The 21,237-nt window shown below is 48.8% G+C and overlaps 5 protein-coding genes across 5 annotated transcripts; 2 read left to right on the plus strand and 3 right to left on the minus strand.

Annotated features, from left to right (window-relative positions):
- Positions 1-296: 296 nt before the first annotated feature.
- Positions 297-2,954, minus strand: LTR64_008444 (uncharacterized protein; the record flags this gene model as incomplete). The annotated part of the gene is made up of 1 exon (XM_064902757.1): positions 297-2,954. The coding sequence occupies one exon, from the start codon at positions 2,952-2,954 to the stop codon at positions 297-299; it is 2,658 nt and encodes an 885-aa protein (XP_064750896.1).
- A 329-nt stretch (positions 2,955-3,283) lies between these two features.
- LTR64_008445 (uncharacterized protein) lies at positions 3,284-5,794 on the plus strand (the record flags this gene model as incomplete). Its single annotated transcript, XM_064902758.1, has 1 exon — positions 3,284-5,794. The coding sequence occupies one exon, from the start codon at positions 3,284-3,286 to the stop codon at positions 5,792-5,794; it is 2,511 nt and encodes an 836-aa protein (XP_064750897.1).
- Positions 5,795-6,598: 804 nt separating this feature from the next.
- On the plus strand, positions 6,599-6,924 carry LTR64_008446 (uncharacterized protein; the record flags this gene model as incomplete). Its single annotated transcript, XM_064902759.1, has 2 exons — positions 6,599-6,721; positions 6,775-6,924. The coding sequence occupies 2 exons, from the start codon at positions 6,599-6,601 to the stop codon at positions 6,922-6,924; spliced, it is 273 nt and encodes a 90-aa protein (XP_064750898.1).
- Positions 6,925-14,905: 7,981 nt separating this feature from the next.
- On the minus strand, positions 14,906-16,701 carry LTR64_008447 (uncharacterized protein; the record flags this gene model as incomplete). The annotated part of the gene is made up of 3 exons (XM_064902760.1): positions 14,906-16,010; positions 16,061-16,150; positions 16,202-16,701. 3 exons carry the CDS (start codon positions 16,699-16,701, stop codon positions 14,906-14,908), a joined length of 1,695 nt encoding a protein of 564 aa, XP_064750899.1.
- A 2,052-nt stretch (positions 16,702-18,753) lies between these two features.
- Positions 18,754-19,713, minus strand: LTR64_008448 (uncharacterized protein; the record flags this gene model as incomplete). The annotated part of the gene is made up of 1 exon (XM_064902761.1): positions 18,754-19,713. One exon carries the CDS (start codon positions 19,711-19,713, stop codon positions 18,754-18,756), a length of 960 nt encoding a protein of 319 aa, XP_064750900.1.
- Positions 19,714-21,237: the final 1,524 nt, after the last annotated feature.

Here is a 21,237-nt window from a genome sequence, read left to right on the forward strand (position 1 = left end):
TTGGCACTATCTCCTGTTGGTGCGTTGATTCGTGCGAGAGTAACAGTAGAAGGCAGGGAGCTCATGTCATAGCGTCGTTAGAATCTTAGTGAGGCAGCAGACGTCTCTGCCTGGTTCGTAGGTAACTGTGCTGGACAAGGCGATGGATGGATATCTAGTAGCAGGAACTCATGTGTTTGAGGATTGTAACACCTTTTTTGAAATTTCAGGCAAGAAGTGACTTGTGAAATTTCGATTCCGCAGCAGAAAATGGCGCTGGTAATATCTAACATACACGAGAGCGACTGTTATTTACCTCATACATCTTCTTCACCATCAACGTCATTTGCAGAAGGTTTTCCTTCAATCTTTAATTTCTCTTCTTGCTTGCGATATAGTCCTGCCAAGAAATCATTCGTGCTAGCCTCATCAATACTCTTGTCTTCTCTGACCTTCAAGAAGCGGGGAAATCTCATACTCAGCCCTCTATCCTCACTGACAAGGCCGATAGCGGCCGTGTAGACCGGACTCAACGTAATATCAGCAAATGCCATCTCCCAGACCTCTTGCGGCTCGAACCATACAGCAGGGTGACCACCACTGTACTCGATGTAGCTAGGTTTGGTTTTCGTAGTGTTCTCACCGTCCTCGGAATATTTCTCCTTGTTTTCCTTGTAGAACTTGTCGCTGAAACCACTGATGCACTTTGTGACGACTTCCAGTGAGCCCGTCTCAGGATTACGACAGGCGAGCAGGATAGGAGACCACCAATTTGCTTTTCGACCTTGACCATGCCAAGCCGCAACAGGAATAAGGTCAATGGTGTCGAAGACAGTTGAGTCGTAGTCTTTCTTGACCTTGAGCCAGGAATCAAGCCTCTTATCAGGCTCATAGGTTGACAGAAGGGCTTTGCGACGCGCACCAGACTTCTTCTCCTCCTCTTTCTCGTCTTGTGTCTTCTTTCTGCCTTTCTTGGATGGCGTACCCCTGGAAGGCGTAGGTGGCGGTTTGAGCTCTTGTTTCAGTGCGTCGTAATTCTCCATATCTTCCGTGATCAAATCTGGATTGGGTAGGTTGTCGAGAACTTTGACCATAATACCTTCACATTTGATGTCTATGGCTGATTTGAGGAATTCTTGTACTGTTTCCGAATCTTGAGATGTGGCATCTATGCTCTTGACCCAGGTAAATCTATACTGCTTCTCGATAAACATATTGCGAAGCAAGCCTCTTCTTTCTCGAAAAGGACGGTTGAGGAGCGGCTCTCCATTCAGGTACATAAGATCGAAAGCAAAGAGGCAGACATTGACTTGAATAGTTCCAATTTCGACGTCCTTCCTTGCCCGATTGGTCAAAGTTTGAAAAGTCTTCAGGTCTCCTGTTTGCTGATCGACGGCTACCACTTCGCCTTCAAGGATGAAGCTCGAGACACCCTCTCCACGTACCTCAGGCACAAGAGCGACCAAGTCTGGATACTTGTCGGTCATGGCCTCTAGGTGTCGGGAGAATATAGAGACTTTTCCGTTCTCGTCGCAATGTACTTGAGCTCGTTGTCCATCGTACTTGTATTCGCAACTAAAGTCGCGACCTTGTAACTTGGTCAGCATTTCGGATAGATCTCTGGTAATACTACCCAACATAGGGCGTAGGGGCACGTGCATAGTCAAATTGCAGCGGATTAGAAGTTCTTCACAGACACCAATCTCAAGGAGTGCTGCGACCAGATCATTGTAGTTGGGTCTTCTCGCAAAGCATGTCTTGACAGTTTCTTCCACTTTGGCCCAGATCGGTGCAAGGTCCTCCTTTTTCAATTTGCCGAGTTCAGCAGTGTCACGTATTGGAAAGTGGGCACCAGAAGGTCGAGCCAGGGTGAAGGCTCTGGCAAGAGCAATCAGCATTGTGGTCTTCACTGCGCCGATCCGGAGGTGCTGGACTAAGGTACGCACAATATACCTGCTCTCTTCAGCTCCGCGAGCATCTTGAACTAGCCTTTCGACAAAGCGCTGTTTCTGCTCAACACTGCCTTGACCCTTGCTAGTGGCGATTTTGACCAGCAACTGATATACGATTTTGATGGAAAGTGGTTTGGGCTTCCGCAGGGTAAAGCTCTGGCGCTTCTTGGCCTCAAAAGCGACATCACCAGCATCACCATATTTATCGTACAAACTCTTAAGACCAGCATTGTCAAGCGCACACACCTTCTTCAGTGCTTTTGAGATAGCTGATCCACCTAGGCCCAGCTCGAGAGAAATGTAGGGTGGTGATATTGAATTTGTGGCTAGCCAAACTGCCGGAAGAAGACTTTCAGGGTCACCCTCAATCAGCAATCTCAGACAATTGACCAGAGTGTCGACGGTCTTGATGCGGCTAGTGGTGGCATTGATCAAGATGAAACACCTGGTCAGAAGAGCGTATGAAGCATCACCCCCATCTGCAGCCCAATGTCTCTTCAAATCTGGCAGGTAGTCTGAGGGTCGAAAGGTGAAGGGACTTTGGTCGAAGGGAATGTTCTGGGTAACTGTATCTTCAGCTGCGCCTGTCGATTGCAGGCTCAGAACGCTCTTGTTTCCTGCAGCGTTCTTTCCATGTTCCTGGAGCGGTTGTGGTGCTGGTTCGGGTGCAGAAACTGCGAAAGTCGCTTCGTCTGTCCCTGTGTTGTGCGCATTCTCGGCAGATGTAGTCGTGCTTTGGTGAGCGGTGACCTGCTGGGCTGAAACCTCTTGGATGGCTTCATTAGTTCGTGCTTCTGCTCTTCTGTCCTCTTCTTGCCATTGCTCCTGCAACTGCCTGGCTAATTCCTCATCCGAGATCACATTGTCTCCTGGACTTCGAAGCTTGTCAACAAACTTGCTATTCCCGTTCTGTTTCGCATCGGGTGTAGAATTTTGTTTGCCGAAGAAGGAATGAAGACTTCTGGAAGAAACTGCCACTGGCTTGGAATCGTTGTTCTTGCGCCTCTTCTTCGGGCTTTCCATGTTCGAATGTATTTCGGGACCAGCACTACGGCCGATGCTTGTTGCTGCTGCTACATGCTGCCCTTGGTCTGGGAGAAAGACTGGCTTCAAGATCGTCCACCTGCGACTGCTAACGATGTCATCGACGCGTCGCGTACCCCTTTACGCGTCATAGCTTGCACGCCCAAAGGAAAGCGTGACCGAAGCCAACAAGTTGCCGTTGTCGTCGATTCAGTCGCTTTTTAGCCGGTCAACACCGAGGTCATTGGCATCCCACAAAAAGCGAACATGCCACTTTCGCAGCACGGCACGTGCGGCTTCACCCTTCTAGAACCGCATGAAGGTTCAGAATGGCGACTACTATCGCTCGAGTCAATACAGACACTAGCACGAGGGTGCAGGACTACCTCAACGATCAATTCCAGAGCATATCAGACCTCGAGAACATCGACAGTCTACTTGCGAAGATCCAAGAACAGCAGACATTACTGAAAGAACAATTGGTCAAGGCGAAGGAAGACCATAGGCATGCCGAACGAGTCTTCGAGGAGGAGAAAACATCGCTAAGTGATCGAGCAAGCCGACAGCAAGCCGATCAGACTGACCTCACAAGAAGAATTCAGATCATCACTCAGTCGGAGGTCAGCGACGATGCTATCCGGAAATTGGACGAGCCTCTGCAAAAACTTCGAAGAATCGAGATAGCAGAGCAATATGTGACAACTTTACAGCATGCCGGACGGCTAGAAGATCAGGCTCGCTCCAGTCTGCCTTCCAATCCCGAAAGAGCTATACAAGCATATCAGTCTCTGCAACGTCTAGTCTATGATGTGGAGGATGCTCAGTCTGCTGCTGAGGGGGCTGCTTCTCAGCTGGTGCTGCATCTCTCCAACATAGCTGAGGCCCTGTATCAGTCGATCAAGCATGATTTAGAAAATGCTTTGCGAAAAACACTCGACAAGATGAAATGGCCTGCCAAAGAAGTGGCCTTGTTACAACCCTTGGTCGAAGATTGGTCGAAACAGGCCAAGCTTTTGTTGCAACTACAAGAGCCACGATTACTTCGTGCTCATGCTGATTCATCCAGGCAGAATCTGCAAGAGCCAATTGTTCTTCTTCCACTTTCCGTTATGGTATCCCCTTTGGCTCAACGTTTCAGGTACCACTTCTACGGAGACAAGCCGACGAACAAACTGGACAAACCCGAGTACTTCTTCGCTCACGTCTTGGGCCTTCTCGACCAACACAATGGCCTGGTGACAGACCTGTTGCAACCAGTATTGGACAGTCGTGTGCAGCATGATGATTCTCTGGATCTTGTCTACACTGATGCTGTATCCTCTTATATCTCGGCCCTACTCCCTATGCTGTCGGCGAAATGCCTGTCAGTCTTACCACATCTTACCTCTCAACCACAACTCATGTCTCACTTTGTACGCGAGACGATGTCTTTCGACACCACACTACAACAATTTTGGGCTTATAATCCGTACCCTGGCCCTCTGAGTGAGTGGAAAGGCTTGGCTTGGGATATGCTCACGACGCACGGCTATTTTGATTCGTGGCTCAACCTCGAGAAGAATTTCGCCCTGCTTCGGTACGACAAAATTATCGACAATCCTGATAGTAGATCCATTGATTACGATGGTGTAGAGCAAGGCCGTACAAAACCTACCAAAGGTGCAATTCGCATCAATGACCTGCTTGAAAAGATCACCGAGCGTTATCGAATGATCTCCTCCTTCAGCCAAAAGATGAAGTTCTTGATGGATATCCAGCTTGCCGTCTTCGATAGGTATCATCAGTACTTGCACGAGCATTTCAGAACCTACCAGACGCAATCACACACGGCTGGTCGCCTTGCAACTGGAAGTGTCACGGCAGGTGAAGCTCTCGGATTGCCTGGTCTGGAGAGCCTAGCCAAAATCTTTGGCAGCGCAGAATACCTCGAGCGCAAGATGACAGACTGGAGTGACGATGTATTTTTTCTCGAGCTGTGGGAAGAATTACAAGATCGAGCGAGTCAGCATCAGGGCATCAATGGTACTGTTGGTCGTGATCTTAGTGTTGAAGAGGTTGCCTCAAAGACATCATCTACCATAAGAAACACTGATGACATCCTCGAAAATCATACTGGTGCGCTATTTGACGAGACAGCAAGTGCCTATCGTCGAGTACGGGAACAAAGCGAGTCGGAGATTGTGCGACTTCTTCAGATCAATGCTCACAATTCTCTCAAATCTTTTCAAGCCATCTCAATCTGGACATCCCTTTCCATGACCACCTTCGATCTAATGCAACTGTCCCCTTCTTCAGTTCTCGATAGCTTCAACCAGACCATGATACCCCTGCTTGACTTCGTTGCCAAAGTTCTTGCTCCTACTGCTTTGCGGCGAGTAGCAAAGCAACTTTGTCATAGCATTCAGGAAGAAATCCTCGATCGTCTCGTCTTGAGAAACAGTTTCTCTGCCGCGGGCGCAAACCAGCTGAGACGAGACATGCTCGCTATCAGCTCGACGATTGACTCCAATATTAGGCTTCGTGATGAGGCTCAACGGCATTTCGTCAAGCTCAACGACGCCCTCGTACTACTATCACTTCCGATTACAGGTTCAGGCTCTCAGGTCTCTGACACAGATGGAGATGGTTGGGACTTTGAAGTCGATGAGAATGAGGCCGATGCCGACGCTAATAACGAAGCACCACTAGAAGGCGGCGCATGGGGTTTGTGGCAAGCTGAGAGGGCAATATTCGCTGATAATGCGTCTGCACGCAAGGCATTGCAATCTATGGGTCTGATTGACCTTTCCGAGAGCGAAGCACGAAATATCATCAAGAGGAGGATCGAGGTGAATAGCTGATCGGACCAAGATTTGCTTGAAGCGTGACTTACTCACATCCATCATATCACGTCCTTGGATGCAGACTCTTGTTGGCAAGGACCCAGGTTTCGGCATGCTGGCTGTGTCAACAATGCGATTAAGCTCTCAGAGGAAGGGAGACATCAACCTGGGCTGGCCTCCCTGCGGCTACTTGATTACTTCCATTAAGTGAGGATTGAGCACTTTACTTCATGTTCGCGGCTTTTCAGGCATAGCTGTTAACACTGCTCAAGTTCGACGCTTGTTTCTAAGCGAGGTGGTCCAATAGCTTCGAGCTAGGAATACAAGGCTATGCATTTCTCGCCTCTTTCTTTCTGCGGTTTATTGTCTTTGATATCACCATTTGTTGCACGTATTGACTAAATGGCGGGTCCAGTTGTACTTACGTTTTGCGGCATCGAGGTCAAATTGTTTACACCATCGTCCACTGTCTAGTCTGTCGCGTTTGCAACCTAGGTGACGGGCAGGTTTTCGAGAAAAGTATAATATGCTCGACCTCCGGGACTTCGCAGCATGAATATCTCTAATCACCAGAAGACAATATCTTTCTAAAACCGCTAAAAGATCGCGAACCAGTCAAGAGAATTCGTCCCTCAACCTACAGAGAGTCTTCAAGCAAGAAGCCCGTCAATCCTGTGATTTGCCAAGATGTTCCTCAACCTTCTTAAAGCTACAATCCTCGTCCTCGTCCTACATACAGCTAGATCAGCTTGCCAGACCGATTATATTTTTGGTGATCCTGTAGATCCAAAATCCCAAAGCCCCAACTTGCGCACTATCACTATGTGGCTCGAAAATCTTTCTGTCAGCGTCGATATACCTGCCGAGAGGCGAGGAAAGTGCATCAACGTCGAGGACGAGGTGCCTCCCACCTGGGCAGAAGGTGCACGTCCCGATCATGTCTATGTAAGTACAAGCTCAGCACAGATTCGGTCCATGACTAACCATTTCCGATCCAGATACCTCCAGCTACCTCCTGCATCTTCTTCCCAGGTAAAGACTGCCAGAGCTGGACTGTGGTGCAGACAGATATTCCTTCGCACCCGGGCGAGAGAACTCTGGAGTTTAGGAATACCTATGATCACAAGAGCTTCAAGTGCGCATATTGAGGTCTGTGTTTCCACGCTAGAACAATGGTGATCAACAGTGGCACGATGAATCCGAGTGGTTAAATTAGCGCGTCCACGTTCCAGCCGAGTCCGCTAGGAGATATGTGAACAATCCACGGAGAATAGATGAGTCTGCTGCTCTGGTGTTGCACCTGATTCACAGATAGCTATTGTCATCCCTCAGGTCCGAGTTTCATCTGCAATTCTATGCAGCTTGACATACTCGCTGTGAGACTACAACCATACGTTGTTTAACAAATCTTTTTCACCTGCAGTGTATTGTCACCAACCATCACATTGTTTGCACTTTTTGCTCCAATATCTCCCCAAACATGCTTGCTATCTTGAGACCCCGTAAACGCCAAACCGGCTGTCCAACCCCTATATACGTATCAATATCGAGAACAAATCCGTACACCCCTTCATGGAAGAAGATGAGAGTTGTTGCGTTTGATAGAAGCTAAATGCCAAACCGCATCATCTGAGACAAAAAAGCTCACAGATCTTGAACTCCAGCTATCGACTGTGTGTGCATAGTCCCGTGCTAAGTTGAGTTGAAAATGCTTAGCGAGTTTGAGGTCCGGCCCTGGCTATTGAATGGAATTAAGATGCGTCTTAAATTGGGGCTTTCGCCGGTAGCACTCTTCGGTTGCCATCAATCCATATCTCCAGACCACATGTTAAATATCGATCCATCTTCAACAAAGGCTAGAGACAAGTGTAGTGTTGATAAGAACCCTGCAAGGACCGGCATGCCACCCATTCGATGGGCGCCATCCGCCTCCAGCCCGTTGTGAGCCACGAGAAGCAACTGCTACGGTGATGAGAGCGAACAGAAACACGTCACAGTGGCAGGACTACGACCAGGTTCGTGACCTGAAACGTATGCACAGTCAATTGCTACCATGCAGTGCTCAGTTATCAAATTTGAAGCACTGATAGCAACAGGCAAAGAACACAACGTCTACGTTCTCTTACCAGAGTATACTAATCGAATGTCCTGTTCGAAAGATCTTTACCCATATTGAGAGGTGCCTTGCAGAGGCTTTTTGGTGGTGACTGATACCTCGTTGGAGCCTCACCATCCACAACTTGCAGAACGAGAATTTTGTTCTCCCAACAAAGCCAATGTTGCTCCCTTCGCAATGTGATCGTATCTAGACACAGATTTCGTTAGGTCGAACTTAAAGCTGAGACTGAGTGCTATCAGGCACTGGAACTATGCGGCACATTCTTGATCACAAGAGCTTTCAAGCTCGTTCTGCTTTGTGATCATCTCTAAAAGTTGTGACTCGAAGTCTGTTTGGAGTCCAACCTCAAGCATTGTTACTGTGTCTCAAGGGCTTACGAAGGTCTTTATGATGGGTGGTTTTTTCTCATTTCAAAAAAAAATATCGAAGGAGTTACAAAGCTGAGCAGTCCGCCTGGGAGGCGTCTCTGAATTCCTGTTGCCAAAGCCTGCGTGTTGACATAGCTCATTGCCTTCCGTTCCCACCATGTTTTTGTGGATCGAAGCCATAGTGACTGCCTGTAAACAGGTCATGCACAGCTACTACGATGCCATGCCATATAATATCTTGCACCGATCCCTCGTGGTCGTTGGCGAGGAGGAATTGTCCGTCGCATGGAAATCGCTTGGCGGAGGTTTTAGAACGTTTTGGTCGGGTACGTTACGACTTAGCACTGAGCGAGGTCACTTCCGACCAAATATTAGCGCGATGAACCAGCTCTAGAGGCTTAGAGGTTCAACCACAATCGTTGGCATCTCAGCGTGTGGAACGATGAAGTCGGTCCATAGCCAATCTTGTGCGGTCTTTTCCATCTTCGTCTCCATGTACAACACAATACGTTCCCATCAACGCACTGGAGTGTGTCGCAGCGTCGGCCTTCCTGGTTGCCTGCATCGTGCCGTTTACGATCCTGATTGGACAGAGGTTTTCTCCAACACGCGTGTTGCGATTCTGCTGAGCTCCCGCAAAGCTTAAAGACGCAAGACATTGCCGGAATAGGGTGGTTGACATCCACATTCACGTTCGACTTGCCCATGCGTGCGAGCGAGTACGCTTCGATAGAGGACCAGCAAAGTTTCGACCTTTGTTGCTGACGACCGACTTGATCGTCACCAGTCAGTAACCAAAGGTCATGGCCCAGCAAAATTACTGGTGTCAAGTTTGTGCAGTGAAGACCTTAGCAATCTTCCTGACACATATCTTTTGTCGCATTTTCCCTCAAAGAGTTGTTCTTGCGCTTGAAAAATATTCTATACCTACTTGCGCATGACGGCAATCCTCTTCCAAAGCACACCGTCTTCAACACTTCAGCTTACACTTTGTCTATTCTGCTAGCAACTGATCCTTGAACTGCAATGGATAGACTGACCAACCAACTCCACTGGAAATCGCTCTCACCATCCAACATACCCTCACTTGTTATCAACGCAATTCAAATTTTGGGCGCCATCGTCGTTCTCGGCCTCGCTGGCGCATCGTTCAACAATACCTCGGACGGCCACTCTGCTGCAGTAAGTTGAATTCCGTTGCTAGCAGAGCCATTTCTCTTATCGTTCATGCCTTCTGATACTCGTTCAATGTACAGGTGTATGTAATCATAGTGAACCTCGTCACTCTTCCAGCCTCACTACTACTGTGCTATCTTACGATCTCGCCACCATCACATAGACGATGGGTGATCCTGGTACTAGTCGGCCAGTGGCTACTCGTCGTTCTCTGGGCGGCCGCTGCCGGCGTTTTTGGTGGAGAGTCAATTGCAGGTGGGGATGAGAGGTTCAAGGCCGGACTGGGCTTTGCATTGGTTGAAATGGTAACATGGTTGATTGGTGGGTTGATGGGGAGTGTTGGGTTGTGTTGTGCAGGGAGGAGACGTGGTAAAATAGAAGATCTTGAGTAAGGTACAGCAACGAAAGGGTCGAATTTGTATGTGTAAAATGATTCACAATTGACGCTGGACTATCAATATGGACAATTCTGGGTATCCCTCACGAGAGACATTAAGTTCACAGCTTGTCTATCTGCATAGTTTCTCTGATGCTGCTTGGACCATAGGGCTATCCTTTACCTGGTTCAACTCGCTGTAAGCGGGTAATACGTCCCTGCTTAATGATCTATTGTCCATCTCGTTATGTTCGAAATCCCCATTATCTTCAGGTGCCACGATCCAGTAATCATCAAATAGACCCTCTTCAGCCTTTGATCCTGCTGGCCCCAGCACAGTAACCTCTTCTGTGCTTCTACCTTTCAGAACAATTTTCTCACCTGCACATTCGAGATCGATGACCCAGCATAGGATGTAGCTCCTCGATATATTATAGGTTGAGAAAGAGGGGCTGACAGAACTTTGGTTGATCACTCGACTCCTAGATCCTTTCGTCTTCGTTTCGTTCTTCCCAAATATCGTATCGTTTGTGATGAGTATGTTGAACTCTTTGCCAAGGTCTATGCAATTTGGCACTTCTTCCTCAACTTCATTCTTTTGATCCCAAGCAAGCGACCGCATCGAAAGAGACATATCAGTGAAGTGCTGATCGAACAGCGATATATCATGAGTGATGCTTGCATATACGTCTGACAATATTGATGGGCAGCGACATGCCGTGCATGCCCGCAAGACGAGCTTAGCATGCTTAACTTCCAACGTTGGATAGCGATAGAACGTCCCCATACTCGGCTGAACTGTGGTGGACGCAGCATCAGTCTTGGGAGATGCCGATATAACGAATGGTAAGGGGTCATGATGATACATCTGAACAGTTGCGGGATAAGACACGTCAAAATCGATTGTCAACTTTGGCAGCTTGGATGGTGTAAGAACAGATTTTGTCTTCTGCATGATAGTCAATGGGCGATTGTGCTCGGGTAATAGCTTTAGAGTTTTGACTGTGAAAACTGTCGATGTCCCACGGCGTTGTCGAGGGCCATCTGTATCGATTGGGATAGATGCTGATTGCGCCTGGATATTGATGGGTGTTGAAGCTCGTTGAGTCTTAGGCTTCAAGGCTTTCTGTACGGCGGGCTCTGTGACCGTTGCCTCGACCGAGTATCCGACAAAAACGGACCAAGACTTGCCTGCCGTCGAATGCGAGAACTTGAACGGAGGTATCAAATTGGTTGTTTCTGACCTATCAGTAGTCGGAAGAAACCCTTCTCGTGGCCTCCATCTGTTGCTCGTATCTGGACAGCTATATCCCACAGGTATCTCGAGCTCGAAAGGCCATTCGAGCGACCCACTTTTGTGCGTGTAATGGCCGTCGTGTAGGTTCTTTGCAACACGGAACAGCTCTACATCGCCTTTGAATGTGGAAGTTGACTGGCCATTCGACTGGTTGATTACTGACCTGGTGCATCCAGTCAGGCACACATCGACCCTACCAACAGGAGAGTCCTTAGACAAACTTAGGTGTATGTTTCCTCGAACCAGGTCTCCCGGACGGTATAGTGTTTGATCTTTTTCAAGTCTGACGACCAGTACTGTTTCGCTACGTGTCGCCATATCCTTTAACGTAGATGACAGTGAGCAGGGCTTGGCGGTACTCGACAAGTTCTACCATCTCGATGATGTTCTAGATCTACCGTTAGATGTCCCTGGAATGTGGGAAGACGTTCGCAAAGATTCGTAATGCGGGCATGCAGTATGCACGATGCCGTGGACATTGTGGAGTCTTGTTTGAACACGCGTGTTGGCACAAACGTACTTCACGTAAGCGGAGTCGAGCTTGCCAGTCACAAAGAAGCCACGATCAGTGCTGGCTCATCTTCGGTCAATGTGGTCGTGCTTTGCCCCATCACCTCGCAGGTACAAGCAACGTGCAATTGTCACCTGTTAACTTCACGATTGCTCTCTTCCGTGCAGCAACGATCTACAGGTTGTCGAATAAAGATGATTGCCTAACACATGTTGTCTTGGTCAGGCAGCCAGAAAAACCTGGCTCGATCGTTTTCAGCTTACTCGGCGTCAACATCTCTGTGGCTGGTCATGGGAGGGAGCACGACAGACGCGACAATCCAGAAAGGAGCGAGAACATTTGGCAGCAGCGGATCTTGCTTTGCATGCTTCGACGCAGCATGATGGTATTGTTCATTACAAGCCCAACATTCCTTCTCTCGGAACATTATTTCGAACTTGAGCAGGAGTGATCCACATTCCTCGAAGTCGGTATGTGCGGTTCAAGCTGAGTTGATAACCCCTCTTGGGTATTGCAACCAAGGCTGCCATTTCAGACTAAGAGATGATTCAATTATCTGAAACATTCTCGCGCCAGCAGCTCCAATGGCCCAACAAGACCTGCGGCAATGCAGGAGTGGAGTATAATGTGCCAGTATTACAAGCGCTTCGGGTCTCCTCACTTCAAGCAAATCTGTCAAGTCCAAAGAAACATTCATTGGCCATGCGAACACCCAAGCAATCGATCGATTAAAGTCGAGGCTGTCGAGGGCGCGCTGTACATGGTGGAATCGTTGCAGTTTCTGGACCGAATCAAAATATGTGTTTGTGGTTTGAGAGGAGTTTGTCAATTCGAGAGCTCTGATAAGATTTCTAACAAGGTCAAACTCCGGCATGCGTCCGTCGAGATCCTGCTCAGCCGCAAGTTGGTCGCCCACCAGCAATATTGGTTTCAGCTCGGTGGTTTGAAGATATCTCCACCAGCCATCAAGCACGACGTTGACTCCACGTGAAACTCGCAAGCACTCCACGAACTGGTCAAGGAACTCTTCAACACTGGTCGCAGGTGATAAGAAGAATCTGGTCATTCTATGAGCACTAGTAATGTTGCTGAAGAGGAATGCTGCGACAATCGAGTTTGCATCGAGACTTGGCAAGGTAGCATTGAACTCATGCAAAGCCTGAACAAGGAGGTCATCAGCGTGCTGTCGATATAATACCTTTCTGCCCGGATGCTTCATACTCAAGTGCAAAGCAGCATTTGCAAGAATTCCATGCAAGAGGAAAGGGAACGCTAGTGCATGGTTGAGTGTCGTTGAGCCGTAGATCTTGGCATGCTCGTCGTTGAAGACGTAGGTCCGATGCGTTTCTGTCAGCCATTGTTGCAGAAGTTCTACATAGGGCAGACCGAACCATGAAGACGGGAGATTGAGCTGCACGGCAGGCAAATTCGAAGGAGAGGGGCCAGAAGATGATCTCGTAAGTGAATCGCTAATCGAAGAGTCAATGGGCGTCGCTGTCTCCACTGCTCCGCATTCGTCTTCATAGGGACATCGACGCTGTTGAGTGATACAATTGACACAAGAAGGACGAGTCTCATCGCACTTGATGTGTTTCCGCTTGCAATTCGCACATCCAGCTGTCGATTTTTTGTGTCCACTACGTTTGGTCCTTGTCATATTGAAGGACCTTGACACAGACTTCTAGACCACGTGGATTTCCCATAGCAGTCGTACCAGTCAGCGCGTCACGCGTTAATCTTGGACAGACGTTTTGCAAGATGCAGGTTGCTCTCTCGGATCAGTCGCGTGAAACAAAGAGCGAAATTACTAAGAAGGAAGGTGTTCCGATTGGTCGCCCAAGCAGTTTCGGCTTTGAGTTTTTGAAATTCATGAATTGGGATTTGTAGGTCTGAAATTCCACCTTGTCCATCGCACAACTCTGGACTTTTCTAGTCATGGGTATGGAACATACAATGCCCTGGCTTGTGCAAATGTGTTTGAGCCAGCGCCAACGATGACCGAAAGGGCGTTAGACATGGTTGTCGACTTGATCTGGACAACTACAGATACGTAGTGACAGGATATGCGATTCCTATGGCTTGTCGAGGCTATGGAGTCCTGCCTGAATCGCAGAAACAGCTGAAAGGAAGTTCGCGTACAAACACTCTATGACCACAACTTATGACACAGAAGGTATGCATTTTCATGGGACATTGCCGCGTCAGCTTTCTTTGAAACTGGTGCATCCAGTTGAGCCTTCGACAGCAGAGGCATCAGCAATCGAAAAAGTCACCATTCGTCGCTTCATTCCTGCATTCAATAGTATTCTACCTCGAGCTTTTCTGTCGACCACCAGCCAACACAACCGCCATATGCACGGCCTCTTGCCTGCCTTCGTGCCCAGCTCTTGTCGACAACCTATCGGAATTCAGCTCACTTGTACATGCTCTTGACGGCGGGTGAAGGTGCAATTACTATCCATCTGCGAGGCCACGATGCTTGCTGTCGGCGAGAAACGGGCAGCACAACTAGAGTTAATTATTTCGTAACCAACAATCAGGCGGGTTCGCAGGCACGCTTGTACCTATTTTCTTGTCGGCTCAAGACTGAATGTATGGTAGGTCAGAGCAGAGGCAGCTTTGCACGTCGTGGTGATGGGATGTATGCGTATGGTTCGCATGAGAACCATGTTGGACGGCAAGCTGCATATTGGCGAACCTCCTTAGCTAGAGTAGATGGTTATTCTTCAGTGTGTACTCTGCTCAACGGAAGTCTGAAGCATCCGAGAAGTGGCACTGTGTAGACCTTGCAAATGGCTTGCCTCAATCGCCTCACTACACTATCAAGCCAAGGCAATCTTTATCTTCCACTACGGTATCTCACAACCGTAGGGTCACACCACGTCGGGCCAAATTTCCGATAGGTGCAAGGATCTGGGGTAGCCGACACATCGTGAACGCCTCATTGTGAATGTGGTATAGTTAATTCGCTTAGTGTCCCAGGTGTACGGGAGCGGATTGCCTCAAAAGGCAGGCATAGCCAAAGTCAAACGTGCATGAGGATGCAAGGGCACAGCATGGGTCGAAAGGTTTGAGAGAACGTAAAGGAATGTAGTCGTAGCTTTTGAGTTGGACGTTGCGAACAAACAATGACTTAATTTGTTGAACTATGAAGTATTCACCAAGATGGTTGATTGACTATGTACACACCGAGGCTGTATCGTAAATACCACGTTGACCATCAACAGGCCATCTTTCTCGTTAAGGCTGTACGCTCCTCAGACCTCGAAGGCACGCAATATTCTAGTACGAAGCAACAGAGCTTCTTCGATCCTTCTTCTTGCGGTTGAAGCCCACAAGTTGTACCATTTCGGTCCAAAAACCAACTGGTGGCGTGAAAAATGACGCTTCGTACGCATCAACGATCGGTCGCTCCCAAACCAAATCGGCCTCATGTGGCTTGACGAATTTAGTCTTCTTGACCAATTTCCAGATACCGAAGGTGAATGGCGCGATGAGCAACATGAGGTAGTATGAGAAAAAGGATCCAGTATTCCACGGCTTGAATGAGCCGTAACCATAGACGCAGACAATGCACACCATCCATACAGTTCCGATGTAGCCGCAATATGGTTGAAACCAGCCGGTATATGGGAACGAGCTTCGATCGATACCTTGCGCTTTGACGGCCCTGTAGAAGAAGATGTAGGTCGTGCCCATGACAATGTATGTGATGACACCACCTGCTGTGACCAAACTGACGAACCAGCCTAGAACGACAGATGAGCTGCTGCCAACCTGTAGGAAGGACAGTAGTGGGAATAGGAGTGTGATGAGGAAGCAGTAAATCGGTACTCCACCCTTTGTGCACTTTGTCAAAACTCGAGGGGCGCGGCCTTCGAGTGCAAGTCCGTACAGTGTTCGTGTCGCACAGTAAGTGTATGTGTTTCCTGCTGAAAAGATGCTGGTGCACAAGAGTGCATTGACAAGGTGAGGCAGGCCACCAATTCCAAGATTTCGCATCGCAATAACGTAGGGCGAAGCAGCAGCAGTACCACCACCTGAGCCAGTTCCAGTGACGATAGCGACTAGTGATGGCTCGTTGTAAGGCACAACAATACCGACACAGAGCGCGCTGCCGATGAAGAAGATTGCGAATCGCCAGTACACAGTCTTGAACGCGGCCTTGATGTATAACCGAGGTCGCTTCGCCTCGGCGGCTACCATGGAGATGTACTCAGGTCCAACGACTGTGAATGAAGCACTCCAGAGACATGCGAGGAAACCTTCGAATCGGCCGAGACTGCCGGTGGTTCGATGTTCGGCGAAGGAGCCTGGGTTTTGCCAATATCTGAACCCATAGGCATCGTGCTTTGGATTACCGCCGACCATTGTGACAAATGTCAAACTGTTCAAAGTTAGGGACTGCGGGCATAGTGAGTGCGAGGCGCTACTTACGAGAACACGATGAAGATCAAGATGACCTTACCACCCGAAAGCCAGAACTCGGCCTCACCATAAGCTTTGACTGCCAGGACATTGAGTAGACTAGGTTGATCAGTACACAGAACCGCGCCGAGCTGGATTTGCTGGACTTACGAATAGGCTACGATGCAGCCCGCGCATACTGCTGCGACGGGTATTTCGTCGCTCCAATATGATAGGACCAGGTTCAGCGCAGTGATCTCGAAAGGAATGATAAGACCTTCGTATAGGTAGAAGTTCCAGCCAGCCATGAACCCGAAGGCTTCATCGACAAAGTGGCCAGCCAGACGTACGAAACCACCCGAGACAGGGTATAGGACAGTCATCTCAGCAATGCCATTGTTGATGAGACCAAGCATACAAGAGTAAATAGCATAGGCGAGGAATAAGCTGCCTGGCCCGCCACGTACAAGACCACTACCGATAGAGACGAAGACGGCAGTACCGATGGAGCCACCGATAGCAATCAACTGAATTTGTCGGTTGCCCAAACGACGTTGTAGGTGATCGGCATTGTCGGCGGCGAAGACCTCTCCCTCGATGGCAGTTGTTGGGGTCTCGCCAACTTTCTGGGCAGTAAGGTCGTCGTATTTCTCTCCCTTGACTTCGGCCATGATGAATGATATGGCGCGACTTGGAGAAGAGATAAAAAAGGTGAGTGAAGAAAAGACAAGTTCAAATGAAGCGGCTGGCCAGGGTGATAGCTAGTTCTTATTCAGGAAGAATAGAGCTCTTCGCTAGACAGGCTCTGTACGATAAGCTCTAAGTTTGTACTGGAAAAGAAAGGCGAGAGACTCTTCCGCTTGATTGGGACAGTCGAGTGTGGATCAGGATTGATCTGGGCCACGCGACCATCGAACCATCGATCGGGCGTTACCTATCAGATACGGCAGCTTGAGGCTTGTTGAAGCTCACTGCGGAGAACGTGATCCAGGCCCGTTGCTTGTGCCAGAAACGCACTAGCACAAACTCAGACCTTATAGTGAAAAGGCAATCGCTGTTGCAGCAGGATAGGAATCTGCATAAGATAAGATCGGGCTTACTTCGTATCGTGCCGTGCTGCAATCAGGGCACAGGCATCTCGAACGACGTATCCAAAGCGACTTGATGCACAAAGACACCAGAGATTGTGAGCGGCCGGGTTGAGGGTGAGCAGAACAGCAGTCGGCGCTACGGATCAAAAGACCGAGCCGATGTAAGCAATTTAAAATTACCAATCACAAGTGATGGTTGAAGTGCCACACTCAGCTCAAACTATGTGACCGTCAGAAGTTGAAGGAGTGAACCGTCTCTTTGTGCCCTGTTCCGGCCATCTCGTCCTAATAGACGTAGATCTGTCCCCGGATTCTGGGTTACTGGAGTCCGCCGCCCTGGCTGTCTAGACTCTGGTAGTGCCGTTGATAGGTGGTAACGGTGCCATCAGGCCTTGCACACGGGGATTGGGGCACAAGACTTATGATACTAGTAAGACTTTCCTGCTACAAGAGAAGAAAGGCAATGAGCCACAGCAACTATTCCATGGTTGGCACAGCGCAAGTGACCAAACGAACGACGATAGGTTCACATGATGAGGTCTGGTTGTGTTCGTCTTTGCTTGTTTCTTCAATCCATTAGGTCATTTGCGACATCGCGCTGAAGAGATGTACGAAACGAGACACTTGCATACTCTTAGCTACTCTGTTGTCAAGTGTGGTCAGAACATGAATGGACAGGGAATGGCTGCGGGCTAATCATGGTGTATCGCATGCTCTCATTTTCGATCCTGGTCTGAATCGTTGGTTGACAATTTGTCGCTTTGATGTCACTCGAGTACTGATCGCCAATCTGGTCTATCGGGTTCGTCATTTCTGCCGAACATTGTCTTTTACCTTCCCCTTCATTGTGCGATCTGCATTTTCGTCATGATTTGCAGCAGCGAAAGCGCCGTCGTTAATAATCGATACAACATTTGAGACTAACGACAAAGAGACTGAGCTCTTGCGAAGAAACCAACAGGATTGAGTAGGGAAACGAGGGACGAACGAAAACTGGTGATGGGATCTTGCGACTATCGGAGCTTGCCATGACGTAGGGCCGATCCATGACCCATCGGTAAGACTACTGCTTGCCTCAGGCATATACAATCAGTCAGCAGGCAATAAGGCCACTCGTCACCTTTTTCTGGACAAACGGTGCTCTTTCGAACGATGGTTGCAACAAAGATGTTGTGCTTCTGAGTTCAAGCGGTCGACGTTGGCTCCATCAACACAGGTAGCCAGTTATACGATGTTGAAGAAATCAATTGTGCTTGCTTACAGCTGAATGTGTAAAGTCTTGGCTCACCAGTTTCGTTCCTGCGAACCTGAGTTCCAGAATAAAACTACACCTAGAGCATAATCAAAAGATCTTCTTGATGTCAACTTGTCAAGGTCGTTTCCACACCGGAACTGCAAGCAGCATGGCTCAGTCTCTGGCGACGATCTCTTTTTTAGTTGAGATTGATGTCCAATAACAGTGATCAAAGCACACGAATAATTCCCTAGGTCAGCTAAACATTGGAACAACATTGCTGACTGACATGGGTGGGGGTGCATTCGTGCTCGCGACAACCACGCCGCTCCTCGTCTTAGAGAGTACGAAATGTTATTCAGTTATAACGACACCGAATGAGCCGAACTTTTGTGCACTCAGAAAGTCGCCATTGATCGAGGCGGCAGCGAGTCAATCAACTTGTCCTTATTTCTCCTCAAATACTGCTCGAACCTCGTCAACTTAATCCCGTATTTCTCCTCTAAAGCCGCAACATCGATGGTGCACGGGATACGGTTTGTCAGCAGCTCGAACACTTGAAAGAACTCTCTATCTTTGCTCTCTTCCAGCTGTTCTGCCGTGCGCTTATGGAGTCTGAGCTCGATACCACTGACCTTAACCAGGATATCTCGTACATCGGCTGGCGATAGGTTGTCGCCTGCCAGTTCGATTTCATGTCCACTAAACTTCGCAGGGCTCAACAGCGCTGCGGTGGCGAATCTACCAATGTCGTTCTCATCCAGGTGTGGCATCGTCAGTCCCTCATTCAACGAGGTCGTTAGTGTCCCTGACCGTGGCAACAGCGGAAAAGGCGCGGAAGGCTTGGCCGAAGTTGGCAATAGATAGTCATAATTCAGTACGGGCGCCCGAAGGATCGTGATATGGCAAATTCCACTGTCCCGAACCGCGGCCTCAACCTCTACTTTGGATGCATAGTACTTCTCCAGGAAAGGATGGATCTCTGCTGTGACGTGAAGATTTTTACCCATTTCAGCTGTACGGTAAGTTGAAGATATGACGATACTGCTGAGGGTCTCTCCAGCTCCAGCCTTGCACGCTTGAATGATCGCTTCCGCGTGTGATTTGGCTCCTTTGGGATCGAAAATGGTTGGGTTGAAGAAGAGACCTGTACAACCAGCAGCCGCCTCGCGAAAAACTGTGTCTGGGTTCTCATGGGTACCTTCGAACAGAACAACGCCTCGGTCCTGGAGAGCAATAGCTGCTGTGGATGACTTGTTGCGAACCACAGCATGAACATTCATTCCGGCGGCCAACAGTTCGGTGACTACTGCACCGCCCTGGAAGCCCGTTGCTCCAGTGACAAGATAGGTAGACATAGTGTTTTAATCTCACTGTTGATCTCGATTGTGACACCGAAAGTCTGCTTGAGACACTCGACGCCTTTATATGCTACAGAACAGTACGGGTTCCTCTGATGTGAGTGCAGAGGATTACTAATTACCTCGGAATTCCTGACAGTGCTCATAGATATCAGGCTCTGAGTCCGCCACTACCAAACGATATGACAATCAACAAAGGATCGGACAGCAGTTGAGGCCTAGATATTGACTCCACAAGCACCTCGTTTACTATATCGGGTTAGGGCACACCCTGCAAGTGTCTCGTTTACTATGTTGGGTCGAAATGGAGTCGTGTACACAATGCGAGTGGCCAATTGCGGTCGTTATTGATAAGAAACAACTGGGGAAGTTTGCTGGAGCCAGACTACTTGCCTTTTCGCCGCTTACCAGGACTGAGAAAGACAGGTTCCAGTGGCTGGAGCTCTGGTTGCGAATTGACTCAACTTCTCGCTTGGCGTGGTCACAGAATACTGATTGAACAAAGACCGCGCGTATCCATCGACTTAGCAAGTTGAGAATGAGGGTACTGCAGCACCCTGGTAGCAATCACGTCTCAGACGTCCAATCAGCCGCCGTCCAGCCGGAGCAGTACCACTGTATGCATACCCACAAGCAATAGCCGGAAAATCCAGGTATCTCCACAATGTGTCGTCTCCGTGTCTTCGAAGATGCTCACAAATAGCCCAGCAGTCATTTTTAGCTCGAAGACGTGACCACCAACAGTCTTTGGTGCAAAGAAGGGCAAGCCAGTACGACACAAGCACAAGCGCCTTCGTGTCTAGGCCGTTCAGGAGACAGAGAAACACTGGGGATATCACCTCCACGAACTGCATGTATTGCAAGTGAGCGAGCGGATCCTGGGAGTCGATGCAAAGGATATGACATAATCTTCGAAGACCTCTCAAGTAAGGGTGATCATCGCAACTAGATGATTGCGTCACATTGAAGAGAGTCAGAAGCTCCTTTGGGATTCCATCGATACCAGGCCGTTCGTCGTCGACCTGGAGAAAACCACCGACCGCGTCTTTGTATATATCATGCCATACGGTCTGCGCGCCCTGTCCAGCCTGGAAAAGATTGGAAAGTGATTTGAGACCAAGCTGTTTTCCCAACCAGCAAAATGGCACAGCCCGATCTTCCAGAGCTACCTGGAAGTCCTCTGTCATGACCGCAAAAGAGAGACTTCCCATGAACATGGACACTGTCATTGCGGCATCGATATTCACTATCCGTGTCGTGCTTAGGGTATGTCTTAGTCCTGAACATGCCCGCATTGTATGGAATATCTCACTTGTGCAGCGGTGTCGAGGCGACTTCATGTGATATCGCCAGTGACAGCCTGATACAGCAAGGATTGAGTGCATAGCATAAGGTTCCTACACATTGTCAGTTTGTGACACTAAGGTCCCTATTTCGACACGCTCTTACATGTACAGCTATCTCGATGGTTCCCTTTGAGACTGAGGTCCAGTTCGGCAATAGCATCATAGTTTCCACAAC

Source organism: Lithohypha guttulata (genome assembly GCF_036872675.1).
Source record: "Lithohypha guttulata strain CCFEE 5908 chromosome Unknown scaffold_9, whole genome shotgun sequence".
NCBI lineage: Eukaryota > Fungi > Ascomycota > Eurotiomycetes > Chaetothyriales > Trichomeriaceae > Lithohypha > Lithohypha guttulata.